Below are 23,377 nucleotides of genomic sequence, written 5' to 3'. Positions count from 1 at the left end.
CTAGTCAAGGAGGGCAGCTCTGGCTGAGGCGGCGCTGATTTGATTCTCGGGGACAGTTCCGAGTTCCGAGAGGCGGACTTGCCTCCGGTCACAGCCGTGTTTTGCGGAAAAGGGGCCTCACGTTCCTGTCCACAGGAGTTAGACGCCGAGCCAGGCGCATGGGTGATGGCAGAGGTGGACTTGAACCCTTGGTGTGTGTGTGTGTGTGTGTGTGTTTTAAGATTTTTATTTATTTATCTTTAGAGGGGAAAGGAAGAAGAAGGGAGAGAAACATCAATGTATGGTTGCCTCTCCTGTGTCCCCTGCTGGGGACTGGCCTGCAATCCAGGCATGTGCCCTGGCTGGGAATCGAACCTCTATCCTTTGGTTCATAGGCCTGTGCTCAATGCACTGAGCTACGCCAGCCAGGGCATGTGTGTTTCAGTCTCCAGTCTCCTTGATGCCTGCCTGCCAGGTGTCCTTGGTGTCTGTATCCACGTGGACCCTTCTGTGCGTACACGTGCACACCCACACACAGGCACACACACGATGCACATGCATACACCACACCAACATGCATGCACAGATGACACACCCACGCACGTACACCACACACAGTCACACACACGCACATGCACGCCTGTCTTGCGCAGTAGCACGGGGTGGTGTGCGAGGCACGTGCGCCCAGGTCTGGGAGCAAAGCCGTCCCCCACGTGGTTCCTCACATGGAGAACCGAGGCCTGCGGAGATCGGGCGCTGCCCAGTGTGGTCGCGGCTGAGCGAGTCCCCTGTGTGGCTCACCGGGCGCGGTTGGCGTGTCTGCGGTGAGCCGTCCTGGAGATGCAAACAGGACAGTGGCTGGCAGTGGAGCGTCGGGGGCCCGTATGCTTAGACACAGGCCCGTGGGACTGGGGACCGGGTTGTGCCCGCCTGGGACAAAAGGGCCACCCAGTGCGGGCCCCACCCTGAGGGACCAGCCCAGGCAGAGCAGCCTGGGCTGCCTGTTGTGCGTGTCACTCTCTTTGAAGGCCCCCCTTCCCCCGAGTCTGTGGGGAAAACTGTCTTCCACGAAACCTGTCCCTGGGGCCAAAAAGGTTAGGGACCGCCTCCAAACAGGACATAGTACACCAACTGGCTTCCTAAAGGAACCGTTCCTTCTCAGACCCCTGGGACGCCGTATCCAGGGGTCGGATGGGGCTGTGTTCCTGTGGCCTGGCCTGGCCTTGGGTCGGGAGTTGCTGCTCCTCACACCGACCCTCAGACAGGGGAGCACCAGGTAAGGGCTGAGGGATGGGTGAAATCCCGCCGAGTGCTGGCCACCTCTGTCTCACTTACAAAAGTCAGCTTACCAACTTCTGTTTGCGGTTTAATTTTTTTATTTACTGATTTTTTTGAGAGAGAGAAACATCAACTTCTTGTTCCACTTATTGATGCATTCATTGGTTGCCTTTTGTATATGTGCCCGGACCAGGGATCAAACCGGCAACCTTGGTGTATCAGGATGGCGCTCCAACCAACGGAGCCACCCGGCCAGGGCTGTGGTTCCTTTTAGACAGAATCATGGCCTCCCCAAAGACGTCCACGCCCTAATCCTCTGAACCGGTGACTATTTTAGGTCATATGGGAAAGCAGGGTTAACGTGGCTCATTAAATGACCCTAAAATAAGGAACTTATCTTGGATTATTGTCAGGGTGATAATAATAATCTTACACGGTCTGCACTGTGTAAGAAAGAGGCAGAAGAGGGGATGGGAGAGATGCAGCACAGTGAGAATGACCGGCCGCCATCCTTGGCTTTGAAAGTGGAGGGAGCAGCCCTGAGCCAGGGAACGTGGCTCTGCCCTTGAACCTCCAGGAAGCGCCGCAGCCCACTAGCTCCGAGAGACCCAGGTTTGCATTCTGACCTCCCGGATGGTAGCGTAATAAATCCGTGGGGCGATGAGCCTTGGAGTGTAGGGTGACCTGCCTCAGTGGCTCTGGAACAAGCTTCAAGGTTCTCGGGATCTCTCCCCGCGGACAGTCCACAGAGCTGGCGGGCCTGTGTGAACCTGCTGGACCCTCGTGGGCGCCGCCCTGGGGGCACGATGCGGGGACAGCCCAGTCTCGTCTGCAGGGACGGGCACGAGCAGTGTCTCCACGGTGCCCTGTGCCCAGTTTCTGTCCTAAGAAGGAAAGCATTCAGATGGATCGTTCCCAAATAAGGTCTTGGTCCAAAGGCAACATTTTCCTGACTTAAAACAGGAGAATGATTGAGAGTCTTTCTGGTGAACAAAGATGGCTTTGTGGGTGGGGCCGAGCGTATGTGGACCACGTGCCCGCGTCACGGGGAGCGCGTGTTCGAGTTCCGCTTGCTGGTGGGAGACTCGGAGAAGCCCCGCACTTTGGAATTGGGGGCGTTTTCGGCCTCTGGCCCCAGGGCACGGTGGCCAGTTCCGCCACTGGAGTCAGTCAGTTATCGGAGTGATGCCTTGATGCTGGGGATTTAATGTGATGCCTCTGTGTGTCCTGCTGGGCGCGTGGCGGTTCACGGGTTAGCACGGGTTTCCCTAGGGGGACCGTGGTGCCTCCCTGTCCCTGGTGGGAAAGGAAGGCCGGCCAGGCGAGCCTCGGGGCTAGGCTTCCCAGCGCTGGAACGAGTGCATACTTAAAAGCGAGCTGTTCTGTGCCAGAGTGAAAAATTGTCCCAAAATGAGCACACTGCGCTGGGTGAGGGGGAGGTCAGGGTGATAGGGGTCAGCACCCCCACGCTGGGTGCTGGCGCCTTCCAGGCACCTGAGATTCGTTCACAGAGGCCAGGAGCGCCGTCACCAAGTGGGCGCTGCGCCTGCCCATCCCCCCACCGCCACCAGGAGGCAGGCACTGTCGCCCTTCCGCCCACTTTGCAGACTGGAACGCTGAGGCTCAGAGACACCACTGGCTGTGGAGCTGGTCCGTTCCCACCCTGGGGGTGTAGCCCGAGGGTCTGTCCCCTGCCTGGGCTCCTTAGCTCACCTGCCTCGTGCAGGTGCACCCAAGAGCCCCTGAGTGATGCCCAGGTGCCCCGCTAGCTGCGCACGAGCTCCTGCCTCGGGGGTGCAGGCTCGGCCCCCCTCAAATCCCAGTGTGCACAGGACAGCTGTGGGTCGGAGCCATGGGCGGAATCCCCAGATGGCACCCGCCCCCTCTTAGGGACGCTGTACAGACTGCCCTTCTCCGCCGATGGGGGGCTGTCACCCCACAAGGGCCTGCTTGCTTTTTCTCAACTTAGTTACCTGGAAGGAAACACATTTTCCTTGACCCAGAGTGACTCACCAAACCCCGTGTACAAGGCAAAAGCCCCCAAACCGGGCGGTGGCAGTGGGCAAACAGTCTCCAGTGTGGTCGCAATGCTGGTGATAAAATAAGATGGAAAAAAAAAAGCCCATGAGATAAGATATAGGTGATTCAGGGGGTCCCCGTGGGGTTGGTTTTGGAAATTAAGTGGGTTCTGCACACCTTTCCACACTGAGCCAAGTAGAATGAATTCAGGGCTCACCCTGAGTCCCTCTGTCCAGCGGCCCCTGCCCCTGTGGGGGTGGCGGTGCTGTGATTCTGAGGGGCTGGGGGTGGTCAGAGCATCCGGAAGCTCTCACAGGGCTGGGCTGTGACCCCCTCGCCCTGGAGAGTGTTCTTTTGTTGTCACCGTGCCTGGTTGTCACCCCAGTGCCTGGTGCCCTGGAGCCTGGAGGCTGTCCCACCCGATGGTCATCTGGCACTTTGCAGGAAGCAGAAAAGCCCTTTTTCTCCTGCAGTTGGAATCTTCTCATTGTTCCGTGCTTCCTTCCCGTGCGCCCTCGACCTTTCCTAGGACAGACAGGCCCCAGTCGGTGAGCTGGCCCCCTAGCACATTCTGAGGGTCGCCGTGGTTCCAGGTGCCCACCCCGTCACCCGCATGGGCGTGTGGGGTTGGCCCCCTATTCTGTGGAACAGGGGATGGTGCCTGGGGCCTGAGGGGTGCGCACCACACTCTCCTGGTGTCAGAGGGACAATGGGCAGCCAGGCAGGTGGGCGCCTGCGCCCCTCCCCCCCATAATCACCGCACACCCACCCCGGGATCGCTGCCCCCCAGCTAATCCCGGTCCTCGGAGCACAGAGAATTCCTGCACCCCGGGCCTCACGAGCATTGATCGGCCTACAGGATACTCCGATCATTCAGCTTTGGGTCTGCCTCTGCCTGCCAGGGCGCGGTCTCCACCAGGAGAGCGCCCGTGTGGGTGACGCAGAGTTGCCTGTCAGCAGGTTGCTCGGTGCAAACGGGAGGGGCAGCTGGGGCCTGTCTGCCTGTTCACAAGTCCCATCCCAGGCTGTGGCCCTCACAGACTTCTCCAGCGTTCTGGCTTTCAATTTTTTTTTAATGTATTAATTTTAGAGAGAGAGAGGAATGGGGAGGAAGAGAGAGGGAGAGAAACGTTGATTTGTTGTTTTACTTATTCATGCATTCATTGGTTGATTCTTGTGTGTGCCCGACTGGGGATTGAACCCACAACCTTGGTGTATTGGAGCAGATGCTCTGACCACTGGACAACCCAGCCAGGGTTTCAGGGTTCCATCTTTTTTTTTAAGGGTTTTTCTCAAACTTCTTTAAAAAAGATTTTATTTATTTATCTTTAGAGGGGAAGGGAAGGAGAGAGGGAGAGAACTATTAGTGTATGGTTGCCTCTTGTGCATCCCCTGCTAGGAACTGGCCTGCAACCCAGGCATGTGCCCTGACTGGGAATCGAACCAGTATCCTTCTGGTTCACAGGCCCTCGCTCAATCCACTGAGCTACACCAGCCAGGGTTCCAGGGTTCCATCTTGAAAAAGCATAAACCTGGGTTGGCCGTGGCCATGGAAGCCATATGTAACGCCGTCCTCACCAGTCTTGCTGCGCCGACAATGACCTCTGCGACCCCTGTTCAGCCTGGCCCTGGGCACATCGCTAGAGGACCTGACCTAGCAAGGAGCCAGCGGACGGGGAGGTCGGGAGGTGTGCCTGGTCTCTGCTGACGTCTCTGTCCCCTGCCCCATGGACAGCGTCTCTTATTAGGGCGTTTCTGCCCCAGAGGGTGTGGATTCCATCCCTGGCCCCTGACGAGAGATGGGCAGCCACGGGCCTGGCCCAGCTGTGTGGCTGTCCCCGCCGGAGGGGCCACAACGCCTTGCATACCCCCCGGAGGGCATCCTGCATCTGTTGTGACAGTCCCTGATGTGGATGGCGACCCCCAGCACAGAGGAGAGGAGAAGTCAGAGCGAGCCCGGGGTCTGGAGGGGCGTGGGGCCCCTGGAAGGCGGCCAGTGAGGACAGGCAGCGAGCAGGCGGTCACCCCAGTCCTGGCTCCCCTCCTTCCTGCCCAGGGGGCGGCCTTTCCTCACTCCTCTGACGAGTCCTCACAGGCAAGCCTCCTGTTTCGTGAATTCCGTCCTGAAAAAGTCCCATTGCCTCCTTCCTCAAGTTTCCGCAGCCGACGAAGGCGTGGAAGGCCCCTCCGAGGTGAGTTCGAATTACGGCAGCCACTGCCATCTGCCCAGGGACGCATTGTCCTGGGGCCCGTCAGCCCTTCCCCCGGGACAGCAGGCAGGTTCCAGGCGGAGGACGCCTGTCCAGGCCAGGTGTGGCTCCGGCCACACCCAGGACGCCAGCCTGTCTGAGTCCGTCATCACTCCGGGTCTGTCCCCCAGTGGGAAGATGCCACCGCAGAAGGAGGGGTCAGTGTTCCGTGGTGACCGTCAGCACGCAGTGTGTGCGTGAACAAAAGCACCTTTTCTTTTAATCCTCACCCAAGGATATATTTATTGATTTTAGAGAGACAAGAAGGGGGGAGGGGAGAGAGAAGCATCGATTGGTTGCCTCCTGTACTCACCCGGAACCTGCACCCCAGGCATGTGTCCTGACTGGGAATCGAACCTGCAGCCTTTTCGTGCACAGGACGACGCCCAGCCCACTGAGTACCCCGGCCAGGGCGAACAGAGGCAGCCTCCCCAGGAGCCCTCCAGGTGCCCGCAGGGCCCTGACCGCTCACGGCCGGCTGACCCTGGGTCACATTCACTAGCTCAGACACCCACTGTTTGCTCAGGTCGCTTTTTTCCCAGTGGATTTTCTGACACACGGCTCCAGAGTTCAGGAATAAAATGTCTAAAGAAATACGTTCGCACAGTCAGTTCAGTTCAAGCACATATCTGGCACCCTTTGGGAAAATAAATCCTACTTCCACTAATAACACATGGCTTAAACCAAAGTCAGAACTTCAAGTCAGCAGCGTTTAACTTATTAGCCACGGAAAGAGAAACCCAAAAACATTAAAGGGTTTTTTTCTTCCTTTCAATCCCTGCTGACTGGGAGAGCTGAGGGAGGGGTCTGTCACTCAGTCATCTCCAGGGACCACAAGGGAAGACCCAGAGTTGTCATTGTTATGTGTGGAAAATTGGTCCCAAGGCGGCAGGTCCCCGCAGTGGGGCCTCATGTACCACAGGCAAGTCCCCTGTGGCATCCAGGCCTCCTCGGCTGGGCTCCATGAACCCCTGCACCGACTCAATTCCTCCACAGGGGTTTGCGTTCTATCTTTGTATGTTTCTGCAGTGACAAGGACACGTAACCGGCTCGATTTCCCTAAGAAGAAAAAAAATGTTTTTGTTTCTCTAAATAATTACAGGCAAGAACAGCTAGGATTTAGCAATTCCCATGTCTCAGCATTTTCCCAGAGTAATCCAAAACTGGAAGCATGAGTAGTTTGGGCCGTCTGACGACGCCTGGTTTCAGAGCGGCTTGGGAAATGTTGGGCACTGAACCCACTCGGACCCTCAGTATCTTCGTCCTTAAATTAGGAATGGCACCCTGGCTGCTGTGGCTCAGTGGACTGAGCACTGGCCTTTGAACCAAAGGGTCCCCGGTTGGATTCCCAGGCAGGGCACGTGCCTGAGTTGCAGGCCAGATTCCCCAGCAGGGGGCGCACGAGAGGCAACCGCACATGGATGTTTCTCTCCCTCTCTGTCTCCCGCCCTTCCTCTCTCTAAAAAATAAATACCTAATAAAAAAAAAGAAGGAATGGCACCACCTCACCGGGGCATTGGGAAGGTGCAGCGGAAAGGCTGACCACAGTGGCCGGCCTGGGGTGAGTTTGCCTGGCTGGTTTCCCCGTGCAAGCAAAGAGTTCATTGTTCCGAATTCCAGCCTTGTGGGTTGGTCGTTCTCAGAAAACAGGGTTGGGGTGCAGTCAGTTTCCTGGGGTTCCTGCTGCCGTCACCGCTTCCCTGGAGAAACACGGGATTGGACTCCCATGCCGGGAATACCCAGGGTGCCTTACATCACCACAGAAGCTACAGCAAAAGAAGTCACCGCCGCTTCGTTTGTTCCAGCTTTTAACACCCCTGCTACTCCGGGGACTCCGGCTGCTGGGACAGTGAGCCTCTGGCAGGCTTCCCAGCTGAGCAGCGGGCTGGGCGTAGGGGGTCCGCCGCCCCCCCTTGAGTGAGAGAACTCTGCTTTTCTGGCTCCTCATCCCCTTAGGATCTAAAACAAGAGGGAGGGACCTTGTCAGCGGTGAAGGCTTTGCCTTCCCAGTTCTGATTCCGAGGAAGCAGCCCTTTCCCGCTCCGACCCCATACGCCTGAGTGGAGTGGCAGCCGCTGGCATCTCTGGATATCTGGACGCAGCCTTGCACTTCATTTGGGTCCCGCGGGGCCACAGGCACCTTGAGCCTGGCGTCAGAGAGCCACGGTGGGGGGATGAGGTGAGATGCCCCCCAAAACAGAACCTCTGGGAAATTAGCTTGGGCCTGCACAGGTCCCTGGGCCTCCCACAGGGACAGTGGCCATCGGTGCATGCACAGGTGGCCAGACACTGTGGCCCTGGGGTGACATTTGCTCACTCCTATTCCTGGGAGAGGCTGCCAGGGACAGACAGATGGGTGAAGCTTTGCTGTCTGGTGGGGGCCACTTCACCTTCCACAGAGCAGCGCTCCCACAGGCTAACCGAGAACGGTACCCATTTCCTCCTCGGGGGCCTGGCCTCCATGGGGTGGTGGTTTGAACGAAGGGAAGTCCTACCCCGAGAAGCCGAGCTGCTGAGGAAGCCGGGACCACACGGAGAAGTGCCGACCGCCCTTTGAGGAGCACCGACCACCTGCGAGGGGAAGCGGGCGAGGTCGGCCCCTGAAAATGGGAACAAAAACCGCTCAAGACCTAGGAGTGCCCTAAGGAGGGCCCAGCACCTTTGGGAAGAAAAGGACCGTGTCATGAGAGTGTAACCGGGGCAGCGCCGTGGAGAACAGCGTGGCGGTTCCTCAAAACAAAGACGAGAGCTACCCTGTGACCCAGCCGTCCCGGTTCTGAATATCGACCCCCCAAAATTTGAAAATGTCCGCTCACGAAGATACGTGCACCCCTACGTTCATCACGGTGTCATTCACGGTGGCCAAGATGTGGAGACAAACGAAGTGCCCTTTATCCAGTGGACTAGATAAAGCAGCTGCGGTGCATATAGGAAATGGGCTGCGGCTCAGTGGTAAGGAGAGGTGATGCCCTGGCTGGTGTGGCTCCGTGGACTGAGCACCAGCCCAAGAACCAAAAGGTTCCAGGTTCGATTCCCAGTCAGGGCCAGATTCCCTGGGTTGCGGGCCAGATTGCCAGGAGGGGGCGCGCGAGAGGCAACCACCCATTGATGTTTTCCTCTTTTTTCTTCCTCCTTTTCCCTCTGTCTAAAAATAAGTAAAATCCTTTAAAAAAAAAAGAGAAGTAGCTATCACTTACAGAAATGATGGGTGTGGATTATTAGATACCGTGAAGAAATTAGAGCATTTTAGGAAAAGTTCTTAAGAACACAGGACCTCTCCCAGGTTTAAGACGTCAGTCACATTATGTACATTCTGCCTCTGTGATGAGAGCGTCGTAACAAGTGAATTCGTGTACAAGGTATCGCCCCCAAAACTAAAAGCGCCCCACAGGCTTTACAAATGTTGACAGTGTCCCATCCAATTCTGAAAAGACTGCAGTAGGGATGATTTGTCCAAAATAGTAGGCTCTGGAGGTCCCTGCAGATCCCTGGCCAGTGTGGCTCAGTTGGTTGGAGCGCTGTCCTGTAACCTAAAGGTCGTGGGTTCCATTCCTGGTCAGGGCACACACCTAGGTTGCCGGTTCAGGCCCAGGCACCTGTGATCCCCCCTAGCCCGGGTGTATGCGGGAGGCACCCGGTTGAAGTTTCTTTCTTGCATCAGTGTTTCCCTCCCTCTAAAAGTAAGCAATGAAAAAAAGAGTCCTCAGGCGAGGGTAAAAATGAAGTCACAAAAGAAGTTTCTAAGTTGTCTGCTGTTGGGTGTCATTCTGCTGTCGCAGGCTCGTCAGTTCTGGGGACATCGGTTCTGCAGCGGGCTGTGCTGAGTAACTGCGGGGTCCTAGCAGAGGACGGGGTGGGCTGGGGGCCTGGGCCTCATTCTAAAGAAGCCGCAGGCCCTGGAAGCCGGGAGAGGGCCCCGCCAGCGCCGGCACAGCCCCCAGTGACTTCCCCTCGGACGGGGCAGTCTCCCGCGTGCACACGGGCCTCCCACGCACATCAGGCCGTTTCTTCCAGTGCGGGGGGGGGGGTAGCTTTTAGGAAACATCTGGAACACACTTGCGCCTGTGGTTTCAACCACCGAACCTTTCTGTGGTCCGTCCGTGAGGGTAAGCCCCGCCCCTGCACAGTGGCTCCGCCCTCCTCTCTCTCGGTGCGTCCGACTTTCGCGTTGGCTTCTGGAGTCACTGGGCTGTGTCCGCGAAGACAGATGTTTCGGTTTAGGGAGAGAGAGAGAAGACGCGTTGTGGACGTTGCGCAACTTTCTGGGGCAAGTTTGCGCTGCAGATTTTGCCATTTCTGATTCGGTGCTGAGCTCCCACCTACGAGATTTTAAAAATCTGTCGGCCCCGTACACGTGTGCTCTCGAAACATTCCTTTTTCCGATAATGTTTGTCATGGGCACTTTAAAGCATCTGTCCCAGCCTGCGGCCATGTAGGCCCCTCCCCTCTCCCCCAGGAGGCACTTGGCAAGGCCCGAGGAGCCGTGCTTGGCTGCGTCAGCCCTGGGGAGGGCCAGGCTGCAGGCATCCCCTCCCTGCGTGGACCAGAGATGCTGTTCAGCATCCTGGAATACGAGACCGCCAGCCCTCCACGAGGAAGAACAGGCTGGCCTCAGATGTGTTAAGAAACCTTGCTTTCAAGCTATCGTGTCTGCTTGTTGTATAATGAGTGTGTATTAAATTGGGGGTCGTTTTAGAGTTTCAGTGGGTCTTTTTCAAGTGCTGTGAAAATGTGCCCTGTCCCTGTCTCCCTCCCTCCCTCTCTCTCTCTGCCCCCACACCCCCCTGCCTTCTTCCACAATCCGAAAAACAGGCCTTGGCACTGAGGATCATTCCAGCAGATCCTTGGCTCTCTTGCCTGAACCTCCCACTCAGAGTTTGCCTCATCACGTCCCGGTTTCTCCTCAGTTCTGTTTGCTTAGAAAAGTGCAGGGCATTGCTCTGTTTCGTGAGCCAAAGGTGTTCTCCAGTCTCTTGGTGTCTGGAAGGTCTCAGTGCGTCAGTTTTTGCCTGCAAGGTCACTTCCATGTCTTCTCTTTCCCTTCGTTGTGTCCTGTGGCTATTTCTAGATTCTTTACATGTGCACCTACCTCGACCTTGAACCACGTGGAGGAAAAGAGCATGCATTCAGCTATCTCCTGTATAAGACAGAAGGCCTCCAGAGGTTTCCGGCCAGCGCGCTGTCTCTGTTGGTGTGGAAATGAAACCCAGTTTTAGCTGGGACATGCCCGACTTACCCAGGGGAGTTTGGGCAACAGCAAAACTGGTAAAGCGCTGACAGGTAGGCCAGAGGCAAGTCGTGTCCGGAAAAGAGTGTTTCTGTTTGTCGGGAGTAACTGTTCCGGGCTGTGGCACAGGGTGGATGGGTCCCGACCGTGTCATCTCGCTTCGGGGACCTCGGTCCGTGCAGCCCCGAGTGCCCCTCGCTCGTTCACCGAACTGCTATCAACAATCACGCCGTTTTCCTAAGTTACAAAAACAAAGTAGCAGCTGTTGCTTTCATTCCAAACCACAAGTCACGTGGAAGATGACCTTGCTGCTCGTCTGTGGTGCAGTCGCCTGCGGCCCGGCCACGGGAAGACGTTCCGAGACTCGAGTCCTCGGGTGATTTCGCCGTCGCTCCAACATCACAGAGCAGCGCGCCCACATAAGCCTGGATGCTGCGGCCCACCACACACCTGGGCCGCAGGCCCCTGTGGTGCACAGCTGTGCAGGACAGCGCCAGGTTACATCAAGCTCAAGAGGAAATGGTGTGATGGGGCACGTGGTTTAAGCATGTCGTGGGCAAGGCTGCCACCCGCACAACACGGCTGCTGTTTTGGAGCAAACTTTTCTTTATAAGTGAGAAACAACACACTCTAAAGTGACAGTTGAGCAGTGAATACGTAAACCAGCGATATAGTCGATTATCATCATCACGTATCACGCACACGTAATTGTGTGCGCTGTACTTTTCTTTATGCGACTGGCAGTGCGGTGGGTGTGTTCACGCCGACGTCACCACAGACGGGTGAGCAGTGCACTACGATGTCCTGACAGCTACGATGTCACCAGGCCCCGGGCACGTTCAGCTCCGTGATAACCTCATGGGGCCAAGTTGTATGTGTGGTCTGTCGTGGACCAAAATGGCCTTCATCATATGGCGCTTGACTGTATTTCTGAGTTTATTAGTCAAAGTTAAAACACTCACTTCAAAAAAATATACAGTGGGTGAAAATCATGCCCCAGAAAATGGAAAGGGGAGAGAAAACAGAGACAGTGGCCTTACCCGGTTGAGGGCCCTGCGGACGGTCGGGAGCCCGCCGAGAGTGTGAAAGGCCGCTGGGGGGCGCTGTGAGCAGGGCCCGCTGGAGGAGCCTGGAGAGGCTGCTCAGGTCCCGAGGCGCTGCAGTGGAGGCCGGAGCCAGAGCCCTCTCCTGCTGGACCTCTTACTGAGTGTGACTCCTTAACTCGGTGGGACCACGAATGTCCCCGGGTTGTGACCCTCAGTGAGAGTCTGGCAGGATGGGAGGCATCATCACTTAACTATCGATCATTCCAGAACCAGCACCAGCACTCTTGGTGCTGTTTGCGAATATTTTCTGGGGGAGTTATTTTTCTAGAAAGGTCAGGGCAACTTTGCGCAGAAGTGACCCGCGCATCAGCCTGCAGCCGCTCTGTCTGCAAACGGAGCTGGTTGGTCCATAGCTTTACCTCCAGAAGCGGCAGGTGTGCCCCACCCAAGCTGGGAGCACTTCTCCAAGCTTCCAGGTCATCCGGAAGCCCTAAGAATAAACTGCCCTGCTGCCCCAGCGACCACCCAGCTGCCCTTCAGCCCCAGAGGGAGGCCCGAGGCTGGTGGAGTCGCCGTGCGGCAGCTCAGAGGGCCTAGCAGCAGGTGGCCTGCCTCCCTGAGCTCATCGCCAGTTCAGGGACTTCCCGGTTTCTAGCAAAAACCACAGCTGGATTACTTCTGACCTTGGACGTCGCCCCTGCCGTTTGCAAATCCGCAGGTGTGGTGGCACACAGACCAGAGTTGGCTGCACTGTGTCAGATACAGGCATGGCACAGGTCTGGAACTGGCCGCCTCCCCACCCTTTTTCAGCCCAGCGGAGTTTTATTTTCAGACCACAGTGGTCCCTGGGATGCATGATGTCAAAGGGAAAAAAGGAAGAGTCTTTGGCTTAGTGTTTGCGGAGTGGATCTCCTGCAGGCCATCGGATCAGCCGTAAACCCGCCGCGTGGACCTGCGCCAGGCAGATCTGGACCTCACTGGGCACTTTCCGGGGTGTGACTCAGCACCGAGTGGCTGAGCTCCCTGTCATCAGTCCCCACGTTAGTGAATGGGACTGCGGTGTGAGGATTCGCTGACGTAAGGAGGCCCGTGCTCTGCACAGGGCCAGCCCGACCGCATTGAGCGCCATCCAGGGAATCTGCCCTTCACTCTGCTGCTGTTACTAAGATGATGATGATGGTGTCCAGACCTCCTGCGGGTGTGGAACCGTGTACAGGACTCCCGCTTCTGGAAAATATTCTTGCCTTTCAAATGACTGAACTGGACAGGAAGTGTGGTTGAGGGATGGACAGGTGCGAAGGGGGAGGAAGAAGGACTAGAGATGTTTGGGGAGGTGACCTTTGATCTTAGTGGGTATACAGTTTCAAGTGTGGGTCACGGAAAGTTGCCGTTTCAAAAAGGGAAGTAAAAGTGTAGTGATCATGCACACAATCCAGAGATGTTTTCCCAGATATGTTCACTTTGGAAACAAGGACTGAAGCAGGAGGTGTGGCACCATAGGCCCCGCCCATGTGCCGTGCCCCACCCACGCCCCGCCCCAGGCCCCGGTCTGGCTGGCTCCCGGCCCATGGCCCCGCCCCATGCCTGGCCCCGCCCATCTGGCTTCCCGCCCCTCTCATCCCTCAGTCTGTGCCCAGCTGTCACTGTGGCTTTCCTTCCTGCCAGATGGAAAAACTAACCAAATCTTTCTGAGCAATAATCCTAAACCCTGCCTTCGTGGAGAGCTACAAAAAGTAACTCCTGTAAATTCCCTGAATCAGCCACCTCCTCATAATGACACGGTTGTCATAAAAAAAAAAAAAACGTAACTACTACGAATAAATAGTTCAACTGGGCCTAAACAAATGGCCACAAATGATAAACTTAAGGGTTGTTAAAATTCTTGTTGACTGCTTGTCTTTCGGTAGAATCTCTCACCCATAGTGATGTTTCCTTTCTCTGGCACCCCAGCTTGGTGCTGTTTTGGACCAAGAAGCCCCAGATAAGAACCTCACAGCTGAGTGTGATGAAGTGTAAAACGTCGTGAACGGATTTTCCCAGAAGAGGAAAGTGAATCATAGCTGTGCATTGGCCTAAGGAAAGACCTTCAGAATTTCAATGGTTTTTTTTTTCCTCCTGTGTCAGAAAGGTGGAACGTGTCCCACCCGTGACCTTTGGCCTCTTGGATCAGTGTTGGGCCTTCGGACCCTTCCAGACCCTGAGCAGCTGTCATTTTTGTGGAGAAACCATGGGCCCGACCTGGAACGTTCTCGCCAGCCTGTATTCCCAGAACGAACACCCTCACGGCTCCGCAGGCTGTATACTGCGTCCTTCGGACCCTCCAGTGGGTGTCCACTCCGTGGGGAGGGAAAACCGAGTCCTATTTGGCATTCTTTTCCGTTGGCGTATTCCCCTCGGGTGTGCATATTGTACGCCCCAGAGCCAGGAGACTGTGTGCTGCACCCTGTGGGAGATGGAGCTGCCGGGACGGAAGAGGCATCCAGCCCCTGCTTCTGTGCAGAAATCCGAAATGCCACGTGTTAGTCTTCCACTGCTAGGCAATAAATCACTGCAGACGCAGTAGCTAAAACCAACACACACATATTCCCTCGCGGCTCCCGGGGGCCAGAAGTGCAGGCACACTTGGCTGGGTCTGCCCAGGCCTCCGCAGGCTGCACTTGAGGTTTGGCCGGGGCTGTGGTTCTCGTCTGAGGCTCAGATCCTCCTCCAGCTCCTCCAGGCTCTTGGTGGGACTCAGCTCCAGGGGTGGTTGGACTGAGACCCCGAGCTCCTGCTGGCTGAAGGCCAGAGGCCACTCTGGGCTCCTGGCTCTGGCCACATGGCCCCTCCTTGCCCTCGGACACTTCCTGGGTGTGACTTCCTGCCTGTGTCCTTGGGCCCCGATTTAGGGGGCTGCTGTGGCCCTGCCCCCACCTCACTCAGGGCTGGGGATCTCGGGCCATCTCAGAATCAGCCACCACCTGGGGTGGCACCTGTCCGGAAAGGAATGTGACGTGGGCAAACTACACAGTGCTCCTTCCTAAACTTTCTGTGAACAAGCCCATAGTGTCGAGGACCCGGACGATCTTAAACCTGATAATAAATAACACAACTCCAGTGTCTCAGGAGAGGCCTGCAGATCCTAAGGAGGCCGGCGTCAGCCCGGGCGGGGCTGGAACTCGGGAGGCCTTGGGGTGATGCTGGAGACTTGTCCGTGGAGAGAAGAGTCCCCTATCCTGTCCACCCCGAAGCATATCCACAGAGACAGGAGGAGACGGCACACGCGCAGATCACTGACGTTTGGGGCATAGAAACCCAGGGATGACTGGGACCAGGAGGCGGCGTCCCTGAGGTGTCGGTGGGGTTTAGTTGTCTTGCCTTTCTCAGTACCCTTGGCGGCGGGCGGGGAGAGTGCGGGGCCTGCTGGCTGGCGCCAAGACCCTCGGCCGCCTGCTCGCTTGGCGGCCGCCATTCTCTCTCCCTGCTAGACGCCTGTGAAAATAAAGTCCAAGGTCGAGGTGCCGGAGGGCTGGTGTCTCTTGAGGTCACTGTCTCCGGCCTGCGGATGTCACATGGTCTTCCCTCCGTAGACATGCAGGTGTCTCTGCCTCCTCTTCCAAGGACACCCATCCCTTGGGTGAGGTCCCCCCCTGTGGCCTCATTGCCACTCTCTTTTCTGAAAGCCATCGGTCCAAATGCAGGTGCTGAGGGAACGATAAACAGGGTGCCCTCCCCGTATAGCATACGCTGTATGTAATATATATCGTATATAATCATTGTATTGGTGTAGCTATGATACATAATCACAAAATAGAGTCCTATTAACATATACTATTTATAACATATAGAGTTATTATAGGTTACGTATAATACTGTCGAATACATATATGTGTACCGTATTTTGCTGTGTATAATGCTCACTCTTTGCCCAAATGTTTGAGGGGGAAATAAGGATGCACATTATACATGGATAGTACTGATTCCGTATCTGCTTTATATATGTGTAAATACAGTAAATTTGTTACCGGGACCTAAAGTCTTATTGTACCTTGTGTCTGTTCTTGTGTGTTTTGTAATTATTCGCTCCATAAAATTTCTCGTACCATAGTATGTTAAAAAATTAATGCTAAAATTTCTTCGTAATACAAAAGGCAAGTGTCCAAATTTAAATACGTAAAAATTGAATTAAAAAATTGAAGCAGAAGGGGTTTTTTTTTCCTGGAAGTTTGGGCGAAAAATGTGAGTGTGCATGACACAGAGCAAATACGGTACACCTGTAACTGTGCGTGTAATAGAGCATGTGAAATATGTATGACGCCCTGAATATAATGGATACTAATTTCACATAATAAAAACAAACAGGAAAGAGGTAAGCAGAGATGTTGCAGGGATGAGTGTGGGACCCAGGCCAGCTCTGAGTGCTCCGCACCCGGGGGACTTATGTGCCACATCTGGTCTCTTGAGGCCATGACAGGGTCCCGTCTGGTTGCCCGTCTTTCCCAAGAGATCCCTGAACCTGGGTCTCCGAGGGCCCTGCCTCTGTAGGGACCCCTGCGAGCTGCGGGCCTTTTCACAGGCGAGGCCAGGCCCACTCAGTGCCGAATGCGGAACTTCCCGGCGCGCCCCTGCGTCCTCACCCACACTGTCCCCAGAGCCTCCCCACCGTCACCTGGGTCTCGAGGCGCATCCGGGGCTGTGGAGGGGTCTCCTTTGGCGATCAAATGCCTGCACCAACGTTAACTTTTAAAATGCTCTCTGGCCCTGAAGAGCATGGCTCGGTGGACTGGGTGCCGTCTCACAAAGCGAAAGGTCGCCAGTTCAGTTCCCAGTCGGGGCACGTGCCGGGGTCGTGTGTTCGATCCCCAGTTGGAGCACCTAGGAGAAGCAACCCATTAATGATGTTTCTCTCCCTCTCTTTCTCTTTCCCTTCCCCTCTCTCTGAAAGTAAATCCATAAAATCTTTTCCAAAATGGGCTCCGAAGGGGCAGGTGAGCAAATGCTTCAACCCTGCAGGCCGCTGGGAAGCGTCCCTATTTTCCGGGGGTTCCATCAGTGGAATGGTTACGGTTAAGGCAAACGGAACACAGGCAGCACCAGGAGCCTGCCCTCCGTCCCCATCATCACCCCCCGCCTGTCCCCCTGCCGGTCCAGGTCCACCCGTGTCCTGGAAGCTCCTGCCACACCCAAGCCTGTGCAGCTCATGCTCAGAGTGCCCGCTGCCCTCCTCTGTGACAAATGGTGATTTAGCTTCTGGAAACTTCCAACTCTTTTCCATGGGCACCCCACCAGTGGTCAGGAGAAAACTAAGCAGCTGCTGCTTGCAATGTTATAAGGCCAAGGTCTGCCCTTCAGGAAAGTGGGAACATGGTGGAGTGTCCACAGCAGAGACATAGGGCTGTGCCTTATCTCAGAGCCCGGTGACCGTGGGCTGGAGCCTGACAGGACTTTGTCACAGCTGGAGAGCATCCTTGCAGGACGCCAGGCCTTGAGGGGCGTGTTGGGTTGGCCTGGGAAGAGTGTTTTTTGTGCTCACACCGGACACCTAACTCTGCAGCCCCCCACGGGGTGCGGCTACCTCGTGGTTTGGTCTTGCCCTGTATTGATCTCCAAGGACAGAGTTACATCGAATTTACCTTTGCTGGCCCTGGGAACCAAAGCTTGCTTTGCATGCAGTCGATGGGTGGGTCTTGAGTTAGGGGGACACAGGAAAATAGGGGCTTCAGATAGAAGGGGAAACTTCTCAGCATCTGGGGGGCAGCAGCTGGTGAGGAGTCTCTCGGAGTTTGCCCTGGTGCCCTCAAACCCACGGCGTGAAATAAACAGGTGTGTGAAACTGTCAGCGTTTCTCGCAAAGCTCCGGCAGAGTCGGACACGGTCCCCAAGACCCAAACTCACCCCCTGCACTCGGGTTCCTTGGGAACTTTGTTTTATGGAGTGTGGGGACCCGATCAGTCGGAAGGTAGTGAGTGGTGAAAGTGAAATGTGTTTCCTTGTGTTATTTTTTTCCTCAACAGTATCACCAAGGGGCTTTTTTAAAGTTTATTTATTCATGTTTAGAGAGAGAAGGAAAAACAACAACAATTTGTTGTTCCATTCATGCGTGCATTTATCCGTGGCTGCTTGTACGTGCCCTGACTGGGGACTGAACCCACAACCTTAGTGGAGCAGGACAAAGCTCCGACCAATCATCAGCCTTGTGTCTCCGTGAATTTGCCGGTTCCGGGTGTTTCATGTATATGGAGTCATGCTACCTGTGGCCTTTGTGCGAGTTCTTTTTAAAACACTTTCTGTTGTGGAGACACTCAACGTACCAGGAAGTCTTCCGAGTTGTTCAGTGAGCTCCGCGTGCCCAGTCTCGGCCATTCCGCCTCCCGCCGGCCGTGCTAACGACAGTCTCCTCCGCAGGGAAGAAAAGCAGTACGTGAGCCGATTCTGGAAGGACCTCCGCGTGGGCGACTTCGTGCGCCTCCGCTGCAACGAGATCATCCCCGCGGATATTCTGCTGCTGTCCTCCAGCGACCCTGACGGGCTCTGCCACATCGAGACCGCCAACCTGGACGGGGAGACCAACCTGAAGCGGCGGCAGGTGGTCCGGGGCTTCTCGGAGCTCGTAAGTGACCCGGGGTCCCCCAGGCGTCCCAGGCCCCGGGGCCCCAGGCTGGCCCTCGGGGCCCCAGAGCTCCTGCACCCCCTCCATCAGGCCGAGCTGCTTGTCCTGGGTGACGAAGGCCGGACCCAAGGCCTGAGGGGATCCCTGACGTGCCTGAGCCCTGACCGGTCTGTGGCTGCGGGAATGGAACTGCATTGTTGTTGTTTTTATTAATCTTCACCCAAGGATGTTTTATTTTTAATGATTTTAGAGAGAGGATGGGATTGAGAGAGAAACCTCAATCAGTTGTCCCCCATACACGCTCTGACCAGGAATTGAACCCACGACCCTTTCGATGTATCGGAGGATGCTTCAACCAACTGAGTGCCCTGGCCAGGGCAGGACTTGGTTTTTATGATTCCGATTTCCACTGTCCACCTTCGAGTTTCTCAGACCTGTGTTTGGGGTCCCTTTAAAGTTACCGGGAACACTGTGACCCCCTGGCTGCTGGCGCTGACCCAGCTGTTGCCTGAGGAACAGCCCGTTCCTAGCACATGGCTCCTCCAGGGTGTTCGTGACCTCTGCATCCCTGAGTTCCGCAGACAGAGGAGCATCGGCCACAGCCTGGGCCGCGTGAGCGTGACTAGGAAGGGAGGTGGGCTCGGACCACCTTCACTCCCCAGCCACCTCCTGCCTGGAAATTTGAGTCCCATCAGTGTGTCTAACCACCTGTCCCCGCCCCGCCCTTGCCAGGTCTGTGCAGGGTGCGGGGGGAGCAACCCCAGTGCCCGTGGTCCTTGGGGATGTGGAAGTGTCTGGAAGGGCGTGGGCTGGTCCTTGAGGCTGCTCCAACTCCCGCTCTGTCCTGCGTCCTGAGCCCACACTGAAGGAAGCTTGAAGAAATGCCCAAGGGTCAGGGCACACACCTGGGCTGCAGGTTTGATTCCCGGTCTGGGCACGTACTGGAGGCAGCCGATCCGTGTTTCTCTCACGTGGATGTTTCTCTTCCTCTCTCGCTCATTCTCTTCTTCTCTTGCTCTAAAATCAATTTAAAAAAAAAAGACATTTCCTGGGTGAGGATTAAAAAAAGGAGAAATGCCTAAGACCAGGAGCTTCTGTGGTTCAGGAAAGATGGGACCCGGAAGGTTTTCCAATGTCACCCGCTGGGTGTCAATCACTGCCACCCACTGGGGGATTTCCTCCCTCTGCTGGGGACCCTCTGCGCTCCCGCAGGGGAGCCGGCCTTGGAGTCGGGACCCTGCTGGCATTTGGGGCGAGGGGTCCATTAGGCAGGGGTGTTGGGGGCCGCGTCCCTGCCTCCCCATCACGCGTGTCTCTGGCCACGTGCTTGAACTGACCGCCAGCATCTGGCTTACACCTCTGTGCACTCACTTCACCACAGTTTCCTCATTTTCACCTTCTTTCACGCTAAGTATATGCTTGTGAGCTTCCTCAAATCTTTCTTGGAATGAGGCAAATCGTGCCAAAAATTAAAGTGTGGTTTTTTTTCAATGGGGCACTCTTCCCCCAAATTAGGGAAGCTGGTGAAGTGTTGGTTAGGGACCCTCAAGGCCAAGTGCAGGCGGTTTCCAGGTTCCCCGCTGATGGGCTCCGGGGTCTGGTAATGAACCTGGCCCGCTGTTCTTCGCTGCCCTCCCACCTGCGCCCCCAGCTGCTGCATGGCCTCCTAAGGTCGACCTCACGCCGGGTTTCACCATGTGGCTCCCAGAACCGAGTTCTTAGCCATACTCCGGGACACAGAGCTGTGTGTGGACTAAGCCGAGACCAGCCAGGGGACAGTCCCCGCTCCGTTCTAGCGATCTCAGCACAGGGTCAGTGGGAAACAGAGGCAGGCTTGGACGTCACCCTGTGAGAGGGGCAGCCTCACGAGGAGGGGGCCGCCTGTCACCTGAACAGCGGTGCACGGGAGCGCACAACGGGTGATGCTCCGGCTGGCGCACAGAGTCCGGTGAACGTCACACCTGGAGAGCAGAGCCCTGGGTGGGGGGGTTGGAGTGCGGGGCCAGCAGGGCCCCCTAGGAGTCTCGCTGGTCCACTCTCAGGAGTAAGCCTCTGCTTCCTGTCTCCTGGTTTTGTCAGCCACTGACACCCGGGTGATATTTATCCAAAAGCTTCGCCTGCCCACGCTCCCGCAAACAGCAGCGGCCACACTTCAGAGCTCAGGGACGCTTTATAACAAACGCGGTTTGCAAAGCGTTTGCAAGTTGCACGTTAAAAATGCACCAGTAGCTGCAGACAGACAACTACTGCGGGGCCCGAGAATGCGTGAGGAAGGAGATGGAGTTGAGCTGTCATTTAGTCAAAGCTGCTGAAATTACCATCCAAAGCCATTCGGATTTCAAAAAATATTCTTGGCACCCAAAGTCTTCAGTATGCACGCACATTCTAGACCCTGTTTGGGGTATATTTTTTCACTTTCTGTTTTATTCCCCTCTTTCCTTGAATGTCTAAAGACATTTTTATTGTACCATTTCCTATATTGTTCTGAAATTTATTATTATTATTATTATTATTATTATTATTATTAAATACATGAACCACCCCAGGAGAAATAAAGATCATACTCTCCGGCCTCCAGAAGCCCAGCAATCGGAAAGCCAGCCCTCCAGCTCTGTGCACAGTGTGGGGTCAGCTAGTGTCCCCTGCAGGGGCAGGGCCACCCCGGTCACACTCGGAGCCCTGTGTGGTCACTATGATGAGTGGGGGCTCCTGAGGGGACTTCAATGTGATTGGCACAACTGAGGGAGGCCTTGGCATTCAGCGGGGACTGGGTGCGTCCGTCAGGGTCCGGCAGGGAGGAGAAACCACTGTGCTGCGTCAGGGGCAAGTCTGATGTGACGAACTCTGGGGAGGGGCTGAGCTAGCCCCAAGGGTGCAGTGCCCCCCCCCACAGCTGACTCTGTGCCCACGGCATGGCAGAGAAGCTGCAGGGGCTGTGCCAGCCAGAAATGGACCCTGAGGGGCTCGGGGAGCCACCTGCAGGGAGGTGCCGGGCTGGGGAACCTGGGAGGTGTCAGGGCCAGCTGCTGGCTGCCGGGCACTGCTGGAGCCCTCTGTGCTCGGCCCTGGCCGCTGCCATGGACAGAGGCTAGGGTGGGAGGGGGGTCCACGAGCCCTCGAGAAAATCATGCCTTGTGTCCTCCTCCTGGACAAACCTGGAGGCACCAGACAGTGAAGAATAAAATCACACACCCCCTCACTGGAAGGCCAGCCCCTGCCGCCAGCCATGTCACTCTAGCGCCCTCTGCTGACAAGGCACAACGTAACCGGTCTTTCCACCTCTTCTCTCCAGAAGTGCTTTAGGACGGGCCTGTTTGCTGATGGAAAGGTGCTAAGAAACAGGCACGTGGACTCCCAGGTCAGGGGGGCTTCCGGAAGGAGGGGCAGAGTCATGCTGTGAAGGCTAGGATGGGGAGGGTCGGAGTGCAACCCATGGGAGGCAGGCACACAGGTCAGAAGATGTCTCAGAGGTGGACGTAGGAGTTTATTTAGTGAAGAGCATTAGACAAACAGAATGGAGCGGCCAGAAGCTGGACCGCGGGGCATCTGTGGCCTGTCCAGGCCCCCAAATCCAGTGGCTCCAGGAACTTAAAACACTCAGCAACCCTCTGGTCTCAGGCAAAGGAGACATAGATAGTGGGACTTCAAATAAACTTCTATAAAACTTGGGCCCGGGCCTGGCCGTGTGGCTCAGTTGATTGGAGCATCATCCATGCACCAAAAGGTTGTGGGTTCGATTCCCAGTCGGGGCACGAACAGGAGGCAACCGCTCGCTGTTTCCCACCTGGATGTTTCTCTCCGCCCCTCCCCACCCACTTCCTTTCCCTCTCTGAAAGCGTGGTAGACGTTTTCAAAGTTGGACCCAAACACCAGACATGAAACTATCACAGTAATAACTCCTGGGTGTCCTCGCTTCATGCCTCACATCCGTAGTCCCACAGACATTTAAAAACGCTATGCATATTTCTGTGTACAAATCTTGTGAGGTCAACATTTCCACACCCTTTTATGGACAAGAAACAGAAAAGGTGAAGTGAGGAGACTCTGCCCAGGTGTCCCGAACCAGGGCGGATGCGGGGGCCAGTTCTGGCTTCTGCCACCTGCTCGGGTGGCATCGGGGCGGCGGGGGTGTCCTCCAGCGTCCGGGTCTTTGCGGGACGCCGGGCATCCGCGCAGACGTGCAGCCCTGCGTGTGAAGCTGCATGCGTTCAGCCTGTACGTGAGTAAAGAAGTTTCTAGTTCATCTGTCACAGCTGGACAGTCATTTCTGCAGCATTAGGAGCTTTCTAGGGGGCTAATCTTACTTCAAAATCATTTTTCCCAGAGACTCATTTAAAAAAAATTTTTTTTTTCAGTTTTTCAACCAGTTACTGGGCTCCAAACACAGTTCTGGGCACCGTACCGATGAAAACAAGCAAGCACCCTGGGGCCCCTGTGGGGTTCCTACGACCCGTGCAAATAAGTTAGGCAGGAGGTGAGCGAGCCATAGGGGTTGAGTAAATGATGCGGCGTGAAGTGGCAGGTCACATCTAGGAGGTGACTTCTGTGTTGGTTAATTTATTGACCAAAAATGACCCCCCAGGCCTTGGCGGGGTAGCTCCGTTGTCCTGATGCGTCAAGGTTGCAGGTTCAATTCCCGGTCAGTGCACATACAAGAAGCAACCAATGAGTGCGTCAGTAAGTGGAACAACAGATCGATGTCTCTCTGTTTCTTCCTGTCTCTTTCAAAATCAATACATTTTTTTTAAAAAGTCCTTCCAGTTTCTCTCTTGGAAGGACCTTTGGGATTAGTGCCCACATCCCAGAGGCAGACACCCCCGGGGCCATCTGCTCCTCACTGGTGAGGTTGGAGGGAAGAGCTACCACCGAAGCTGCCAGAGCCAGCTGTTCCCAGGCAGCGTGGGCGTGTGCACGCGTGGGCGTGCGTGCCTGCTGCGTGCTCCTGCTGGGGAAGAAGGACAAGCCTGTCACGGGACTCAAGGGGCCCTCG

At 55.9% G+C, this 23,377-nt stretch overlaps 1 protein-coding gene across 4 annotated transcripts in view; it reads left to right on the top strand.

Moving 5' to 3' along the window:
* ATP10A (ATPase phospholipid transporting 10A (putative)) overlaps positions 1-23,377 on the top strand; it is a 102,480-nt gene that overhangs the window by 24,795 nt on the left and 54,308 nt on the right. For all 4 annotated transcript variants that reach the window (XM_037132726.2, XM_037132728.2, XM_037132727.2 and 1 more), the window contains one exon: positions 18,183-18,387. In XM_037132726.2, coding sequence (XP_036988621.2) covers positions 18,183-18,387 — 205 coding nt within the window. The remainder of the gene's footprint in view (positions 1-18,182; positions 18,388-23,377) is intronic.

This window comes from Artibeus jamaicensis, unplaced genomic scaffold (genome assembly GCF_021234435.1).
Source record: "Artibeus jamaicensis isolate MK-2021 breed Jamaican fruit bat unplaced genomic scaffold, CSHL_Jam_final scaffold_612, whole genome shotgun sequence".
NCBI classification, from domain to species: Eukaryota; Metazoa; Chordata; class Mammalia; order Chiroptera; family Phyllostomidae; genus Artibeus; species Artibeus jamaicensis.
The sequence above is the reverse complement of the archived record's forward strand: the minus strand, read 5'-3'. Positions and strand labels throughout refer to the sequence as shown.